This window comes from Heterodontus francisci, chromosome 20 (genome assembly GCF_036365525.1).
Source record: "Heterodontus francisci isolate sHetFra1 chromosome 20, sHetFra1.hap1, whole genome shotgun sequence".
Classification (NCBI taxonomy): domain Eukaryota; kingdom Metazoa; phylum Chordata; class Chondrichthyes; order Heterodontiformes; family Heterodontidae; genus Heterodontus; species Heterodontus francisci.
The window spans coordinates 15,510,660-15,529,535 of record NC_090390.1 but is presented as its reverse complement, the minus strand read 5'-3'; the positions used below and the strand labels follow the sequence as shown (position 1 = coordinate 15,529,535).

At 46.1% G+C, this 18,876-nt stretch overlaps 1 protein-coding gene across 1 annotated transcript; it reads right to left on the bottom strand.

Annotated features, from left to right (window-relative positions):
* Positions 1 to 10,212: 10,212 nt before the first annotated feature.
* LOC137380844 (fap1 adhesin-like) lies at positions 10,213 to 18,826 on the bottom strand. Its single transcript, XM_068053256.1, has 18 exons — positions 18,688 to 18,826; positions 18,280 to 18,471; positions 17,681 to 17,896; positions 17,369 to 17,584; positions 16,937 to 17,272; positions 16,001 to 16,144; positions 15,761 to 15,904; positions 15,521 to 15,664; positions 14,993 to 15,136; positions 14,753 to 14,896; positions 14,537 to 14,656; positions 13,841 to 14,416; positions 13,049 to 13,216; positions 12,161 to 12,352; positions 11,562 to 11,777; positions 11,226 to 11,465; positions 10,986 to 11,129; positions 10,213 to 10,721 (listed from the first exon to the last, which is right to left on the bottom strand). Exons 1-18 carry the CDS (start codon positions 18,824 to 18,826, stop codon positions 10,213 to 10,215), a joined length of 3,984 nt encoding a protein of 1,327 aa, XP_067909357.1.
* Between the last annotated feature and the right edge of the window lie 50 nt (positions 18,827 to 18,876).

Sequence of the window (18,876 nt, the reverse complement as noted above, 5' to 3'; positions counted from 1 at the left end):
AGTTCACCATGGTTACAGTCGCAGGCTTTAAGTGATTTTGGTTAGGGCTGCTTTGGTGGAGTGGAAACCTGTTTGAACGTATTCAATATGTGAATCTGAAAGGAACTAGAGACATGGAACGAGGGCTGTGCTGAATTTGGCAGACAGTGACAATGCTATCTGTGTTAAATGTGTGCAAGAGAAGGCTCAGCTCTGCCAATTCTTTATCACCAGTCTTGGGATGTAGTGCTTTTCATTCATTGCCAGCTAACTGTGCCCATATATCTAACGAATGGTAGTGATAAGGGAAAGGGGGATAAAGGGATGTGGGAACAAGGCGAGCATGTGGGATTAGGGTACTGCCCCAGTGGAGAGAAACACCAACAGGGATTGGCTGGGCTGAATGGCCTGTTTCTTTGCTGTAATTTCTGTGTCTTCAGTGCTTCCAAGACCTCCGGCGTCAAGTAAAAAAACACATTGAGTGTTCGATACTCCAGGCATTCCCAGCAAGCAATGGTTCTACACCAGAGTCTAAAGGTGGGAAACTACCCCTGGGCATTACTTACCAATAGATCCCATTGATGAAAAGTGGTTGAGTGCGAAACAATGCCCATTCCAATAAACAATTCCTTACAATCAGCAAAATATAAAGGAAAGGAAAGAACTTCATTTGAATAGAGTTTTATCACCTCTTCTGGACCTCTCCCAGCCAATGAAATGCTTTTGAAGAGTAGCCACTGTTGTTATATAGAGAAATATGGCAGCCAATTTGTGCACAGAAAGCTCCTATTAACAGCAATGAGATAAATGACCCGTTGATCGGTTCTTGGTGTTGTTGGTTCAGGATAGTTTGACACTTTCAGTTTTTCAGCTTGTGTAAAACACAAAATCCAGGTTAAAAGTGGAGGCTGTAAGGAACTATTGCTAAATTTAACAAGATGCAGTATGACAAAAAAGGTGAGCGAACTTTTCTAAACTGCCTCCTTCTCCCTCTTACCTGCAGCAGAAACAATGATCTGCCATGAGGAACGTTGGGGAAAAGATTCTGATACACTTTTACATTGCTCGGGTGATGTTCTCCAGTCGACAATGTACTGGGCCCCTGTCCCAGGACAGTCTCAAACTACAGGCCACAGGCTACCCCAGGATAGCCTCAAATTACAAGCCACAGAGTGACACCTGCCACAGAGGGGAAAAACCTGGCCGTGTATTTCAGTGGGATTTCAGTAGGTGGGCAAGGCCATGTGGAGGTGGAAACCTCCAGGTCAGTGTGAGTCAAGCCACTGTATCACCCCGGACTGCTCCACATTCACTGGCCCACACTAGCTCCTAAACCACTAGCCAGTCTCTCGTCTCATGAGCTACTGCATATGTATAGCATTCTCAGAACTGAGAGACTAAATCTGGTACATGCTCACCAAAGACAAGGAGCATCCAACAATGAACTCTAAAGAACGTGGCTTCCATGTTTTGAAACCAGGGTCCTCCTCTCAGCAAGTTTGTTTTTGAGCAGCAATTTCCTATAGGATGAGGTTATTCTGTGGGCGTTCATGTCATATTTGGGTGTGCAGGGCACAATTTCAAAATTTGCAGATGACACAGAACGTGGACGTTGTGAACTGTGAGGAGGATAGTGATAGACTTCAAGAGGACATAGACAGGCTGGTGGAATGAACAGACAAGTGGCAGATGAAATTTAGAGCAAAGAAGTGTAAAATGATTCATTTTGGTAGGAAGAATGAGGAGAGGCAGTATAAATTAGAGTACAATTTTAAAGGGAGTGCAGGAGCAGAGGGACCTGGGGGTATGTACACAAATCATTGAAGATGGCAGGGCAAGTTGAAAAAAAGGTTCATAAAGCATACTGGATCCTGGACTTTATAAATAGGGGCATAGAGTACAAAAACAAGGAAGTTATGATAAATCTGTATAAAACACTGGTTCAGCCTCAGCTGGAGTATTGTGTCCATCTCTGGGCACCACACTTTCGGAAAGTTGCTAAGGCATTAGAGAGGGTGCAGAAAAGGTTAACAAGAATGGTTCAAGGGATGAAGAACTTCAGTTACTTGGATAGGTTGGAGAAACTGGGTCTGTTCTCCTTGGAGAAGAGAAGATTAAAAGAAGATTTGATAGAGGTGTTCAAAATCATGAGGGATCTGGACAGAGCAGAAACTACTCCCATTGATCAAAGGATACAGAGCCAGAGGACACCGATTTAAGGTGATTGGCAAAAGAAGCAACAGTGACCTGAGGGAAAACTTTTTCACACAGTGAGTGGTTAAGGTCTGGAATGCTCTACCTGAGAGTGTGGTGGAGGCTGATTCAATCGAGGCCTTCAAAAGAGAACTGGATAATAATCCGAAGAGTAAAGATTTGCAGGGCTACAGGGAAAAGGCAGGGGAGTGGGGCTAGGTGAGTTGTTCTTGCAGAGAGCCAGCACAAACACGACAGGCTGAATGGCCTCCTTCTGTGCTGTAACTATTCTATGATTCTATGATATTTTAAACTATAAGGCCCCGTGGCCAGTGGCTATTATTGGGGTTGGAGTTGGAGGCCTGATTCTGGGCTCAAGTCCTCTGCCATGGTCGAGCTTATGCCCAGGGAACATCGAGTGTAGAGTAATAACCAAAACCCAGAAATACAGGCAGGTTCAGTGAAGTTCAGCAGGAGCACGTCACGTGACTAGCACCAAAGAGAAAGGGGAGAGGAAAATCAGCCCAGTCACAGAGAGAACTAGAAAGAAAAATAGAAAGATTGAGAGAGCGATAGAAAGAAATAGAGATAGACAGAGATAGAAAGAAATAGAGATAGAGACAGAGATAGAAAGAGAAAAATAAAGAGACTTAGAGGGGAGAGAAATAGAGTCAGAGGAAGAAAGAGAAATAGAGAAAGAGAGAAATAGAGAGATAGAGAGGCACGTAGACAGAAATAGAGATATAGAGAGATAGAAAGAGAGAAATAGAGATAGAGAGAGGGGGGATAGAGATAGAGAGAAAGTTGCTTTCAAAATCTCCAATTTCAGAGCAGAACACTCAGGCTTCTCTGAAATTTTTATCACCACCTAATCTGCAGAGCGCTACAGCGTGACCCCAGTTCAGGTACACCTGAAAAGAGTGTGTGTTTAAAGTGCATTCATCCTCAACCAACTGCAATAGTTCCAAGCCCCCAGCATATCCCAGTGACCTCCCCAGGCCCCCATCCTATGGTTTCCTGATCTTCCTCCTTCCTGTTCACAGATACCAGGTAGAAATTAATCAGTGTTCCGATGAAGGGCAGACCTGCTGAGTGATTCCAGCATTTCTTGTTTTTATTTCAGATTTCCAGCATCCACAGTATTTTGTTTTTATTTTAGAAATTAATCACAGCCTGCTTTTGGGCTACTTGTTTCTCTGGCAATAGCCCTCAGGTAATTCAGAAGTGGAGTTAGGGGTGGGGAGGGGGGTGGTTGCAGTGGGTTACGAGATGGCGCATGGGGTAGCCAATTGTAACTCTCATATGGAATTGGAGGACCATTCCCACTCTTCCTGGCTCCACAGAAAGCTGCTTTTGGGAAAAATTTCAACAACTTGCTTTTGGCTGGTGGCTGTGGGGTCAGAAAAGAATCCTGAGTAGGGCAGACCTAACAGCTCAGGAAGTGGCCAGTCAAAGGGATCCTTAAACAGGCCTTAGGCTCCCTCATTTATATATTCAAGAGGCCTAATGCCTGATTTGGGCATCTATAAAAAGATGGGCATCACAAGTTGGATGCAGGCTGCCACACTGCAAGATTGTCATACAGTAGTTTACACCCATTTCACGCTCGAAAAAGGGGCCCAACTCCTACCCTCCAAGTCCCCCACCCCCCGACAAGGCTCCCAGCCCTCCTCACTGAGTCCGTGCAGGCTCTGCTCCCAATCCAAAACTTCACTAATATGAACTTTCTCTCCATACATTGCAATAACGGTATGTTTGCAGTCTGGCTTGCTCCCATGTTCCGCTGTGCTGGCTGTACTTAGTGCTCAGTAAATGTTTTCTTTCACCTCTGCAACCTGCGTTTAATTCTAGAGCTAGGAGTTAAGACCAAAGTTTTTGTTTCTCAGTCTTCTTGGCAAGCCACAGCACAATCTGCCCCGAGTTCACAACTAATTAGGCCGGGCTTGGAAACCACCCTCGGTGTTCAAATTGGAAAGCTCCACTGCCGCACTCCAGAATGTTCCGCCAAGTTCGAGGTTGTGAAGTGTTGTCATGATGCAACTGCAGTGGACAGAAACAAGACATGTCATTTTTGGCTGGGGGAGAATGTCTGAGTGTAACATAAACCTATGTCTTCCCCTGAGTTAATCTAAATGAGCAAAAATAAACAAGATCTTATTGTGCTTGTTTGTAAAGCGATATTTTTGGTTGGTGCCATGCTTTTTTTACTGCAAATATTTTATTCTGAAGTGATTGCTAAGGGAATAATACTCTAAAAGCTGAAGTGACATGTTGGTGACAGGGATGTTGCCAAGGGAACCTATGAACTCATTAGTGGAGACTGAGGCAAAGGTAGGTCATTGGGATTTTCTACCTCTTGGTTTGAGGTAGAAGAAAATCAAAGAAATGTTAGCATTGAAAGAAACTATTCAACTCATCAAGCCTTCCAACTTTATTTCCTCACACTTTCCTCACACCTTTTACTAACTTGCCCCTTCAATTGTTTATCTGATTTCCCCTTTAAATGCCATGGCTGATTTCACTTCAATAGGCCCTTGTGGTGATGCATTCCCTTTTTTGTATGTAAATCGTCAGTGATTATGCTCAGTCAATGCCACCTCCCTTGCTGCCAATTCACCAACCCATGCAGACAATCTTTCACCATTCACCCCTCAGCACTTTTCACAATTTCAAACCCTCCCATTGGATTCCCTTTAACGATCGCTTCCCAGTGGACACAGTAACAGTGAGATTTGAAATTAGACTGTCTGGTTTGGAAGATCAATTGTTTCTGAGCAGTGGCGAAACAAAGTGTAAAGAGGCTTTTTTTATTCTTTCATGGGATGTGGGCATTGCTGGCGAGGCCAGCATTTGTTGCCTATCCCTAATTGCCCTTGAGCAGGTGGTGGTGAGCTGCCTTCTTGAACCGCTGCAGTCCATCTGGTGTGGGTGCACCCACAATGCTGTTTAGGAGGGAGTTCCAGGATTTTGACCCAGCGATAATGAAGGCACGGCGATATAGTTCCAAGTTGGGATGGTGTGTGACTTGGAGGGAAACTTGTAGGTGGTGGTGTTCCTATGTGTCTGCTGCCCTTGTTCTTTTAGATGGTAGAGGTTGCAGGTTTGGAAGGTGCTGGCGAAGGAGCCTTGGTGCGTTGCTGCAGTGCATCTTGTAGATGGTACACACTGCTGCCACTGTGTGTGAGTGGTGAATGGGCTCCTTTATCCTTGATGTTATCAAACTTCTTGAGTGTTGTTGGAGCTGCACTCATCCACGCAAGTGTAGAGTATTCCATCACACTCCTGACATGGGCCTTGTAGATGGTGGACAGGTTTTTGAGAGTCAGGAGAGGAGTTACTCACCACCGAATTCCTAGCCTCTGACCACAGTATTTATATGGCTGGTCCAGTTAAGTTTCTGGTCAATGGTAACCCCCATTCAACGATGGTAATACCATTGAATGTCAAGGGGAGATGGTTAGATTCCCTGTTGTTGGTGATGGTCACTGCCTGGCACTTGTGTGGTGCGAATGTTACATGCTATTTATCAGCCTAAGCTTGAATGTTGTCCAGGTTTTGCTGCATGCAGACATAGACTGCTTCAGTATCTGATGAGTTGAGAATGGTGCAATTGTGCAATCATCAGCGAACATCCCCACTTCTAACCTTATGACGGAGGGAAGGTCGTTGATGAAGCAACTGAAGATGTTTGGGCTGAGGACAATACCGTGAGAAACTCCTGCAGTGATGTCCCGGGACTGAGATGATTGACCTCTAACAAACACAATCACCTTCCTTTGTGCTAGGCATGACTCCAACCAGTGGAGAATTTCCCCCCTGATTTCAATTGACTTCAATTTTGCTGTGGCTCCTTAATGCCACATTTGATCAAATGCTGCCTTAATGTCAAGGGCAGTCACGCTCACCTCACCTCTGGAGTTCATGTTTTATCCATGTTTGGACCAAAACTGTCATGGGGTCTGGAGCCAAGTGCCCTTGGCGGAACCCAAACTAAACATCAGTGAGCAGGTTGTTTATGATTAAGTGCCGCTTGATAGCACTATCAATGACACCTCCCATCACTTTGCTGATGATTGAGAGTAGACTGATAGGGCAGTAATTGGTCAGATCGGATTTGTCCTGCTTTTTGTGGACAGGCCATAGTTGGGGAAGTTTTCCACATTGTTGGGTAGATGCCAGCATTGGAGCTGTACTGGAACAGCTTGGCTAGGGGCACGGCTCATTCTGGAATACAAGTCCAAAGTCCTGCATCCGGAATGTTGTCAGGGCCCATAGCCTTTGCAGTATCCAGTGCCTTCAGCCATTTCTCCATATCATGTGATGTGAATCGAATTGGCTGAAGACTGGCATCTGTGATGCTGGGGACATAGAAAGAGGCCAAGATGGATCAGCCACTCAGTATTTCTGGCTGAAGGTAGATGCAAATGCTTCAGCCTTATGATTTGCACTGATGTGCTGGGCTCCCCATCATTGAGGACGGGAATGTTTGAAGTGCTTCCTCTTCTGATTAGTTGTTTAACTGTCCACCACCATTCATGACTGAATGTGGCAGGACTGCAGAGCTTAGATCTGATCCGTTGGTTGTGGGATCACTTAGCTCTGCCCTATGTTTAGCATGCATGTAGTTCCGTGTTGTACTTTCACCAGGTTGGTCATGCTCCTGTCATGCTCATTTGCACTCCTCATTGAACCGGGGTTGGTCTCCTGGCTTGATGGTAATGGTAGAGTGAGGGATATGCCGGGCCATGAGGTTACAGATTGTGGTTGAATGCAATTCTGCTGCTGCTGATGGCCCACAGTGCCTCATAGATGCCCAGTTTTGAGCTGCTAAATCTGTTCTGAATCTATTCCATTTAGCACAGTGGTAGTGATACACAAACCACTGACCACCTCTAGGCGCTTACCCATTGTCTCTCGAGTAAAGAGGCCAAAGACGAGTGCTACACAACATGATGGAGCGTGTCCTCAGTGCAAAGATGGGACTTCATTTCCACAAGGACTGTATGGTGGTCACTCCTACCAAGAATGTCATGGACAGATGCATCTGTGGCAGGTAGATTGGTAAGGACAAGTTGGTTTTTGCCTCTTGTTGGTTCGCTCACCACCTGTCACAGGCCCAGTCTGGCAGACGTGTCCTTGAGGGCTCACCCAGCCCAGTGAATAGTGGTACTACTTAGCCACTTTTGGTGATGGTAATTGGGCATCCCCTACCCAGAGTACATTCTGTGCCCTTGCTGCCCTCAGTGCTTCTTCCAAAAGGAGTTCAACATGGAGGAGTACTGATTCATCAGCTGAGGGAGAGCGGTAGGTGGTAATCAGAAAGAGGTTTCCTTGCCCACGTTTGACCTGCTGCCATGAGAGTTCATGGGGTCTGGAGTCAATGTTGAGGACTCCCAGGGCCACTCCCTCCTGACTGTATACCACTGTGCTGTTACTTTGGATGGGACAGGACATATCCAAGGGTGGTGATGCAGGAGTCTGGGACATTGGCTGCGAAGTATGAGTCTGAGAGTACGAATATTTCAGTTGTTGCTTGACTGTTTTGTGGGACAGCTCTCTCAATGTTGGCACAAGACCCCAGATGTTAGTGAGGAGGACTTTGCAGGATCAGTGGATTGTTGATGCCAGGTGGTCCATCAGGTTTTATTCTTTTTCAACATTTTTGTTATGCTTTGATATAACTTTCTAGACCATTTAAGAGGGCAGTTAAGAGTCAACCACCTTGTTGTGGGTCTGGAGTCACATGTAGGCCAGATCAGGTAAGGATAGCAGATTTCCTTCCCTAAAGGACATTAGTGAACCAGATGGGTTTTTATGACAATCGATGATTGTTTCATGGTCACCATTCCTGAGACTAGCCTTTATTTCCAAATTTATTAATTAATTGAATTTAAATTCCACCAACTGCCGTGGTAGGATTTGACTTTATGTTTCTGAAGCATTAGTCCGTGCCTCCAGATTATTAGTACAGACACTGTTCCCATTTGTGGGCAGACTGTTATGGGAGTAAATTGTGAGATATTTCTGCCATTGTTTAGTGAATCAGTAATAAAGAAGCAAAGAAGATTGAGAAACTTCACGAGAAGAAATGAAAGGGGAAGTTAGAGGACAGGGGTTTACACACAGGTTATTAAAACAGGGGATGTCTCACCACAAGAAGCTACTGAGACAGAGAATGGAACCACCTTTAATTATCACCTTGGAAATGGATAAAAATGAAAGGATATGGGAAAACCTGAGGGAAATAGGAGTATCGTTGAAGGGCATTGGCATGGGACAATGGGCCACCAAACCTGCTGTAGATTTGACCACCGAACCTGCTATAGATTCAGCCATCAAACCTGCTATAGATTCAGCCACCAAACGTGCCGCAGATTCGGTCCCCAAACCTGCTCTAGATTCGGCCATCGAACCTGCTATATATTTGGCCATCGAACCTGCTATAGATTTGGCCATCAAACCTGCTATAGATTAGGCCATCAAACCTGCTATAGATTTGGCCCTCAAACCGACTGTAGTTTTGCCCATCAAACCTGCTATAGATTTGGCCATCAAACCTGCTACAGAATTGGCCATCAAACCTGCTATAGAAATGGCCCTCAAACCGACTGTAGTTTTGCCCATCAAACCTGCTATAGATTTGGCCATAAAACCTGCTATAGATTTGGCCACCAAACCTGTTATAGAAATGGCCCTTAAACCGACTGTAGATTTGCCCATCAAACCTGCTATTGATTTGGCCATCAAACCTGCTATAGAATTGGCCATCAAACCTGCGATAGATTTGGCCACCAAACCTGCTGCAGCTTTGGCCATCAAACCTGCTATAGTATTAGCCATCAAACCTGCTATAGATTTGGCCCTCAAACCGACTGTAGTTTTGCCCATCAAACCGACTGTAGTTTTGCCCATCAAACCTGCTATAGATTTGGCCACCAAACCTGTTATAGATTTGGCCCTCAAACCGACTGTAGTTTTGCCCATCAAACCTGCTATAGATTTGGCCAACAAACCTGCTATAGAATTGGCCATCAAACCTGCTATAGATTTGGCCCTCAAACCGACTGTAGTTTTGCCCATCAAACCGACTGTAGTTTTGCCCATCAAACCTGCTATAGATTTGGCCACCAAACCTGTTATAGATTTGGCCCTCAAACCGACTGTAGTTTTGCCCATCAAACCTGCTATAGATTTGGCCAACAAACCTGCTATAGAATTGGCCATCAAACCTGCTATAGATTTGGCCCTCAAACCGACTGTAGTTTTGCCCATCAAACCTGTTATAGATTTGGCCACCAAACCTGCCGTAGATTCGGCCCCCAAACCTGCTATAGATTTGGCCACCAAACCCGTTATAGAATTGGCCATCAAACCTGCTGTAGATTTGGCCACCAAACCTGCCGTAGATTCGGCCACCAAACCTGCTGTAGATTCGGCCACCAAACCTGCTATAGATTTGGCCACCAAACCTGTTATAGAATTGGCCATCAAAGCTGCTATAGATTTGGCCACCAAACCTGATATAGAATTGGCCATCAAACCTGCTGTAGATTCAGCCACCAAACCACCCGTAGATTCGGCCCCCAAACCTGCGGTAGATTCGGCCAACAAACCTGCTATAGATTCGGCCACCACACCTGCCGTAGATTCTGCCATCAAACCTGCTGCAGATTTGGCCAGCAAACCTGCGATAGATTTGGCCATCAAAACTGCTACAGTTTTAGCCATCAAACCAGCTGTAGATTTGGCCACCAAACCTGCCGTAGATTCGGCCACCAAACCTGCTATAGGTTCGGCCATCAAACCTGCTGTAGATTTGGCCAACAAACCTGCCGTAGATTCGGCCACCAAACCTGCTATAGATTCAGCCATCAAACCTGCTGTAGATTTGCCCATCAAACCTGCGATAGATTCGGCCACCAAACCTGCTATAGATTCAGCCACCACACCTGCTGTAGATGAGGCCATCAAACCTGCGAGAGACTCGGCCACCAAACCTGCTGTAGATTCGGCCACCAAACCTGCTGTAGTTTTGGCCATCTAACCTGCTATACATTCGCACATCAAACCTGCTGTAGATTTGGCCCTCAAACCGACTGTAGTTTTGCCCATCAAACCTGCTATAGATTTGGCCATCAAACCTGCTATAGAATTGGACATCAAACCTGCTCTTGATTGGGCCACCAAACCTGCTGTACCTTTGGCCATCAAACCTGCTATAGATTTGGCCATCAAACCTGCTATAGACTTACTCATCAAACCTGCTATACATTCGCACATCAAACCTGCTATAGATTTGGCCCTCAAACCGACTGTAGTTTTGACCATCAAACCTGATATAGATTTGGCCACCAGACCTGCTATAGAATTGGCCATCAAACCTGCTATAGATTTGGCCATCAAATTTGCTGTAGATTCAGCCATTAAACCTGCTATAGATTCAGCCACCAAACCTGCTATAGATTCGGCCCCCAGACCTGCGGTTGATTCGGCCACCAAACCTGCTATAGATTCGGCCACCAAACCTGCCGTAGATTCAGCCATCAAACCTGCTACAGATGTGGCCATCAAATCTGCTATAGTTTTGGCCACCAAACCTGCTAAAGATTCGGCCATCAAACCTGCTATAGATTCAGCCATCAAATCAGCTATATATACAGCCACCAAACCTGCTATAGATTCAGCCACCAAACCTGCCATAGATTCGGCCCCCAAACCTGCTATAGATTCAGCCACCAAATCTGCTGTAGATTCAGCCATCAAACCTGCTGCACATTCAGCCACCAAACCTGCCGTAGATTCGACCCCCAAACCTGCGGTAGATTCGGCCACCAAACCTGCTATAGATTCGGCCACCAAACCTGACGTAGATCTGGCCATCAAACCTGCTGTAGATTTGGCCATCAAACCTGCTACAGATTTGGGAATCAAATCTGCTATAGCTTTGGCCACCAAATCTGCCAAAGATTCGGCCATCAAACCTGCTATAGATTTGGCCATCAAACCTGCTGTAGATTTGGCCATCAAACCTGCTATAGAATTGGCCATCAAACCTGCTATAGATTCGGCCACCAAACCTGCCGTAGATTCAGCCATCAAACCTGCTATAGATTTGGGCATCAAACCTGCTACAGATTTGGCCATCAAATCTGCTATAGTTTTGGCCACCAAACCTGCTAAAGATTCGGCCATCAAACCTGCTATAGATTCAGCCATCAAATCAGCTATATATTCAGCCACCAAACCTGCTAGAGATTCAGCCACCAAACCTGCCATAGATTCGGCCCCCAAACCTGCTATAGATTCAGCCACCAAATCTGCTGTAGATTCAGCCATCAAACCTGCTGTACATTCAGCCACCAAACCTGCCGTAGATTCGACCCCCAAACCTGCGGTAGATTCGGCCACCAACCCTGCTATAGATTCGGCCACCAAACCTGACGTAGATCTGGCCATCAAAGCTGCTGTAGATTTGGCCATCAAACCTGCTACAGATTTGGGAATCAAATCTGCTATAGCTTTGGCCACCAAATCTGCCAAAGATTCGGCCATCAAACCTGCTATAGATTTGGCCATCAAACCTGCTGTAGATTTGGCCATCAAACCTGCTATAGAATTGGCCATCAAACCTGCTATAGATTTGCCCTCAAACCGACTGTAGTTTTGCCCATCAAACCTGCTATAGATTTGGCCATCAAACCTGCTATAGAATTGGCCACCAAACCTGCGATAGATTTGGCCCTCAAACCGACTGTAGTTTTGCCCATCAAACCTGCTATATATTTGCCCATCAAACCTGCTATAGAATTGGCTATCAAACCGGCTATCGATTTGGCCCTTAAACCGACTGTAGTTTTGCCCATCAAACCTGCTATAGATTTGGCCATCAAACCTGCTGTAGATTCGGCCACCAAACCTGCCGTAGATTCGGCCCCCAAACCTGCTACAGATTTGGCCACCAAACCTGTTATAGAATTGGCCATCAAACCTGCTATAGATTTGGCCACCAAACCTGTTATAGAATTAGCCGTCAAACCAGCTATAGATTCGGCCATCAAACCTGTTGTAGATTCAGCCACCAAACCTGCCGTAGATTCGGCCACCAAACCTGCTGTCGATTCGGCCACCAAACCTGCCGTAGACTCGGCCCCCAAACCTGCTATAGATTTGGCCACCAAACCTGTTATAGAATTGGCCATTAAAGCTGCTATAGATTTGGCCACCAAACCTGTTATAGAATTGGCCATCAAACCTGCTATAGATTCGGCCATCAAATCTGCTATATATTCAGCCACCAAACCTGCTATAGATTCAGCCACCAAACCTGCCATAGATTCGGCCCCCAAACCTGCTATAGATTCAGCCACCAAATCTGCTGTGGATTCAGCCATCAAACCTGCTGTACATTCAGCCACCAAACCTGCCGTAGATTCGGCCCCCAAACCAGCCATAGATTTGGCCATCAAACCTGCTAGAGATATGGCCACCAAACCTGCTATAGAATTGGCCATCAAACCTGCTATAGATTTGGCCATCTAATTTGCTGTAGATTCAGCCATCAAATCTGCTATATATTCAGCCATCAAACCTGCTATCGATTCAGCCACCAAACCTGCCATAGATTCGGCCCCCAAATCTGCTATAGATTCGGCCATCAAACCTGCTGTAGATTCAGCCACCAAACCTGCCGTAGATTCGGCCCTTAAACCTGCTATAGATTCGGCCCCCAAACCTGCGGTAGATTCGGCCACCAAACCTGCTTTAGATTCGGCCACCAAACCTGCCGTAGATTCAGCAATCAAACCTGCTGTAGATTTGGCCATCAAACCTGCAAAAGATTTGGCCATCAAATCTGCTATAGTTTTGGCCACCAAACCTGCTAAGGATTTGGCCATCAAACCTGCTATAGATTCAGCCATCAAATCAGCTATATATTCAGCCACCAAACCTGCCATAGATTCGGCCCCCAAACCTGCTATAGATTCAGCCACCAAATCTGCTGTGGATTCAGCTATCAAACCTGCTGTACATTCAGCCACCAAACCTGCCGGAGATTCGGCCCCCAAAACCTGCGGTAGATTCGGCCATCAAACCTGCTATAGATTCGGCCATCAAACATGCTGTAGATTCGGCCATCAAACCTTCTGTAGATTCGGCCATCAAACCTGCTATAGATTTGGCCATCAAACCTGCTATAGATTCGCTCATCAAACCTGCTATAGATTTGCTCATCAAACCTGCTATACATTCGGACATCAAACCTGCTATAGATTTGGCTCTCAAACCGACTGTAGTTTTGCCCATCAAACCTGCTATAGATTTGGCATCAAACCTGCTATAGAATTGGCCATCAAACTTGCTATGGATTTGGCCACCAAACCTGCTATAGAATTGGCCATCAAATCTGCTGTAGATTTGGCCACCAAACCTGCTGTAGATTCGACCACCAAACCTGCTATAGAATTGGCCATCAAACCTGCTATAGATTTGGCCACCAAACCTGCTATAGATTCGACCACCAAACCTGCTATAGAATTGGCCATCAAACCTGCTATAGATTTGGCCACCAAACCTGCTATAGATTTGGCCACCAAACCTTCTATAGAATTGGCCATCAAACCTGCTATAGATTTGGCCACCAAACCCGCTATAGAATTGGCCATCAAACCTGCTATAGATTTGGCCACCAAACCTGCTATACAATTGGCCATCAAATCTTCTGTACATTCGGCCACCAAACCTGCTATAGGTTCAGCCATCAAACCTGCTGTAGATTCAGCCACCAAACCTGCCGTAGATTCAGCCCCCAAACATGCTGTAGATTCGGCCCCCAAACCTGCGATAGATTCGGCCACCAAATCTGCCGTATATTCAGCCATCAAACCTGCTGTAGATTTGGCCATCAAACCTGCTATAGATTTGGTCACCAAACCTGCTATAGATTCGGCCATCAATCCTGCTATAGAGTTGGCCATCAAACCTGCTATAGATGCGGCCATCAAACCTGCTGTAGATTCGGCCATCAAACCTGCTATAGATTCAGCCATCAAATCAGCTATATATTCAGCCACCAAACCTGCCATAGATTCGGCCCCCAAACCTGCTATAGATTCAGCCACCAAATCTGCTGTGGATTCAGCTATCAAACCTGCTGTACATTCAGCCACCAAACCTGCCGGAGATTCGGCCCCCAAACCTGCGGTAGATTTGGCCATCAAACCTGCTATAGATTTGGCCATCAAACCTGCTATAGATTCGGCCATCAAACAAGCTGTAGATTCGGCCATCAAACCTTCTGTAGATTCGGCCATCAAACCTGCTATAGATTTGGACATCAAACCTGCTATAGATTCGCTCATCAAACCTGCTATAGATTTGCTCATCAAACCTGCTATACATTCGGACATCAAACCTGCTATAGATTTGGCCCTCAAACTTGCTATGGATTTGGCCATCAAACCTGCTAAAGATTTGGCCACCAAACCTGCTATAGAATTGGCCATCAAATCTGCTGTAGATTTGGCCACCAAACCTGCTGTAGATTCGACCACCAAACCTGCTATAGAATTGGCCATCAAACCTGCTATAGATTTGGCCACCAAACCTTCTATAGAATTGGCCATCAAACCTGCTATAGATTTGGCCATCATACCTGCTATCGATTTGGCCACCAAACCTGCTATAGAATTGGCCATCAAACCTGCTATAGATTTGGCCACCAAACCTGCTATAGAATTGGCCATCAAACCTGCTATACAATTGGCCATCAAACCTGCTGTAGATTCGGCCACCAAACCTGCTATAGGTTCAGCCATCAAACCTGCTGTAGATTCAGCCACCAAACCTGCCGTAGATTCGGCCCCCAAACATGCTATAGATTCGGCCCCCAAGCCTGCGATAGATTCGGCCACCAAATCTGCCGTATATTCAGCCATCAAACCTGCTGTAGAGTTGGCCATCAAACCTGCTATAGAGTTGGCCATCAAACCTGCTATAGATCCGGCCATCAAACCTGCTGTAGATTCGGCCATCAAACCTGCTATAGATTCGGCCATCAAACCTGCTGTAGATTTGGCCATCAAACCTGCTATAGATTCGCTCATCAAACCTGCTATACATTCGCACATCAAACCTGCTATAGATTTGGCCCTCAAACCGACTGTAGTTTTGCCCATCAAACCTGCTATAGATTTGGCTATCAAACCTGCTATAGAATTGGTCATCAAACCTGCTATAGAATTGGCCACCAAACCTGCTGTAGCTTTGGCCATCAAACCTGCAATAGAATTGGCCACCAAACCTGCTGTAGCTTTGGCCATCAAACCTACTATAGATTTGGCCATCAAACCTGCTATAGATTCACACATCAAACCTGCTGTAGATTCAGCCACCAAACCTGCTATCGACTCAACCCCCAAACCTGCGGTAGATTCGGCCACCAAATCTGCTAAAGATTCGGCTACCAAACCTGCCGTAGATTCAGCCATCAAACCTGCTGTAGATTTGGCCATCAAACCTGCTATAGATTTGGCCACCAAACCTGCTGTAGATTCGACCACCAAACCTGCTATAGAATTGGCCATCAAACCTGCTATAGATTTGGCCACCAAACCTTCTATAGAATTGGCCATCAAACCTGCTATAGATTTGGCCATCATACCTGCTATCGATTTGGCCACCAAACCTGCTATAGAATTGGCCATCAAACCTGCTATAGATTTGGCCACCAAACCTGCTATAGAATTGGCCATCAAACCTGCTATACAATTGGCCATCAAACCTGCTGTAGATTCGGCCACCAAACCTGCTATAGGTTCAGCCATCAAACCTGCTGTAGATTCAGCCACCAAACCTGCCGTAGATTCGGCCCCCAAACATGCTATAGATTCGGCCCCCAAGCCTGCGATAGATTCGGCCACCAAATCTGCCGTATATTCAGCCATCAAACCTGCTGTAGAGTTGGCCATCAAACCTGCTATAGAGTTGGCCATCAAACCTGCTATAGATCCGGCCATCAAACCTGCTGTAGATTCGGCCATCAAACCTGCTATAGATTCGGCCATCAAACCTGCTGTAGATTTGGCCATCAAACCTGCTATAGATTTGGCCACCAAACCTGTTATAGAATTGGCCATCAAACCTGCTATAGATTCGGCCATCAAATCTGCTATATATTCAGCCACCAAACCTGCTATAGATTCAGCCACCAAACCTGCCATAGATTCGGCCCCCAAACCTGCTATAGATTCAGCCACCAAATCTGCTGTGGATTCAGCCATCAAACCTGCTGTACATTCAGCCACCAAACCTGCCGTAGATTCGGCCCCCAAACCAGCCAGAGATTTGGCCATCAAACCTGCTAGAGATATGGCCACCAAACCTGCTATAGAATTGGCCATCAAACCTGCTATAGATTTGGCCATCTAATTTGCTGTAGATTCAGCCATCAAATCTGCTATATATTCAGCCATCAAACCTGCTATCGATTCAGCCACCAAACCTGCCATAGATTCGGCCCCCAAATCTGCTATAGATTCGGCCATCAAACCTGCTGTAGATTCAGCCACCAAACCTGCCGTAGATTCGGCCCTTAAACCTGCTATAGATTCGGCCCCCAAACCTGCGGTAGATTCGGCCACCAAACCTGCTTTAGATTCGGCCACCAAACCTGCCGTAGATTCAGCAATCAAACCTGCTGTAGATTTGGCCATCAAACCTGCAAAAGATTTGGCCATCAAATCTGCTATAGTTTTGGCCACCAAACCTGCTAAGGATTCGGCCATCAAACCTGCTATAGATTCAGCCATCAAATCAGCTATATATTCAGCCACCAAACCTGCCATAGATTCGGCCCCCAAACCTGCTATAGATTCAGCCACCAAATCTGCTGTGGATTCAGCTATCAAACCTGCTGTACATTCAGCCACCAAACCTGCCGGAGATTCGGCCCCCAAACCTGCGGTAGATTCGGCCATCAAACCTGCTATAGATTTGGCCATCAAATTTGCTGTAGATTCAGCCATTAAACCTGCTATAGATTCAGCCACCAAACCTGCCATAGATTCGGCCCCGAAACCTGCTGTAGATTCGGCCATCAAACCTGCTGTAGATTCAGCCACCAAACCTGCTATAGATTCGGCCCCCAAACCTGCGGTCGATTCGGCCACCAAACCTGCTATAGATTCGGCCACCAAACCTGCCGTAGATTCAGCCATCAAACCTGCTATAGATTTGGGCATCAAACCTGCTACAGATTTGGCCATCAAATCTGCTATAGTTTTGGCCACCAAACCTGCTAAAGATTCGGCCATCAAACCTGCTATAGATTCAGCCATCAAATCAGCTATATATTCAGCCACCAAACCTGCTAGAGATTCAGCCACCAAACCTGCCATAGATTCGGCCCCCAAACCTGCTATAGATTCAGCCACCAAATCTGCTGTAGATTCAGCCATCAAACCTGCTGTACATTCAGCCACCAAACCTGCCGTAGATTCGACCCCCAAACCTGCGGTAGATTCGGCCACCAAACCTGCTATAGATTCGGCCACCAAACCTGACGTAGATCTGGCCATCAAACCTGCTGTAGATTTGGCCATCAAACCTGCTACAGATTTGGGAATCAAATCTGCTATAGCTTTGGCCACCAAATCTGCCAAAGATTCGGCCATCAAACCTGCTATAGATTTGGCCATCAAACCTGCTGTAGATTTGGCCATCAAACCTGCTATAGAATTGGCCATCAAACCTGCTATAGATTTGCCCTCAAACCGACTGTAGTTTTGCCCATCAAACCTGCTATAGATTTGGCCATCAAACCTGCTATAGAATTGGCCACCAAACCTGCGATAGATTTGGCCCTCAAACCGACTGTAGTTTTGCCCATCAAACCTGCTATATATTTGCCCATCAAACCTGCTATAGAATTGGCTATCAAACCGGCTATCGATTTGGCCCTTAAACCGACTGTAGTTTTGCCCATCAAACCTGCTATAGATTTGGCCATCAAACCTGCTGTAGATTCGGCCACCAAACCTGCCGTAGATTCGGCCCCCAAACCTGCTACAGATTTGGCCACCAAACCTGTTATAGAATTGGCCATCAAACCTGCTATAGATTTGGCCACCAAACCTGTTATAGAATTAGCCGTCAAACCAGCTCTAGATTCGGCCATCAAACCTGCTGTAGATTCAGCCACCAAACCTGCCGTAGATTCGGCCACCAAACCTGCTGTAGATTCGGCCACCAAACCTGCCGTAGACTCGGCCCCCAAACCTGCTATAGATTTGGCCACCAAACCTGTTATAGAATTGGCCATTAAAGCTGCTATAGATTTGGCCACCAAACCTGTTATAGAATTGGCCATCAAACCTGCTATAGATTCGGCCATCAAATCTGCTATATATTCAGCCACCAAACCTGCTATAGATTCAGCCACCAAACCTGCCATAGATTCGGCCCCCAAACCTGCTATAGATTCAGCCACCAAATCTGCTGTGGATTCAGCCATCAAACCTGCTGTACATTCAGCCACCAAACCTGCCGTAGATTCGGCCCCCAAACCAGCCATAGATTTGGTCATCAAACCTGCTAGAGATATGGCCACCAAACCTGCTATAGAATTGGCCATCAAACCTGCTATAGATTTGGCCATCTAATTTGCTGTAGATTCAGCCATCAAATCGGCTATATATTCAGCCATCA

Excerpts from the sequence above, each read along its gene's own strand:
- LOC137380844 (XM_068053256.1), bottom strand. The coding sequence starts at position 18,826 with ATGGCCAAATCTATAGCAGGTTTGATGGCCAATTCTATAGCAGGTTTG. Across the intron at positions 16,145-16,936 it reads GATGGCCGAATCCTTAGCAG|GTTTGATGGCCAACTCTACA; the intron begins GTTTGGTGGCCA and ends ACTCTATAGCAG. Across the intron at positions 12,353-13,048 it reads GATGGCCAAATCCTTAGCAG|GTTTGGTGGCCAAATCTATA; the intron begins GTTTGGTGGCCA and ends ATTCTATAACAG.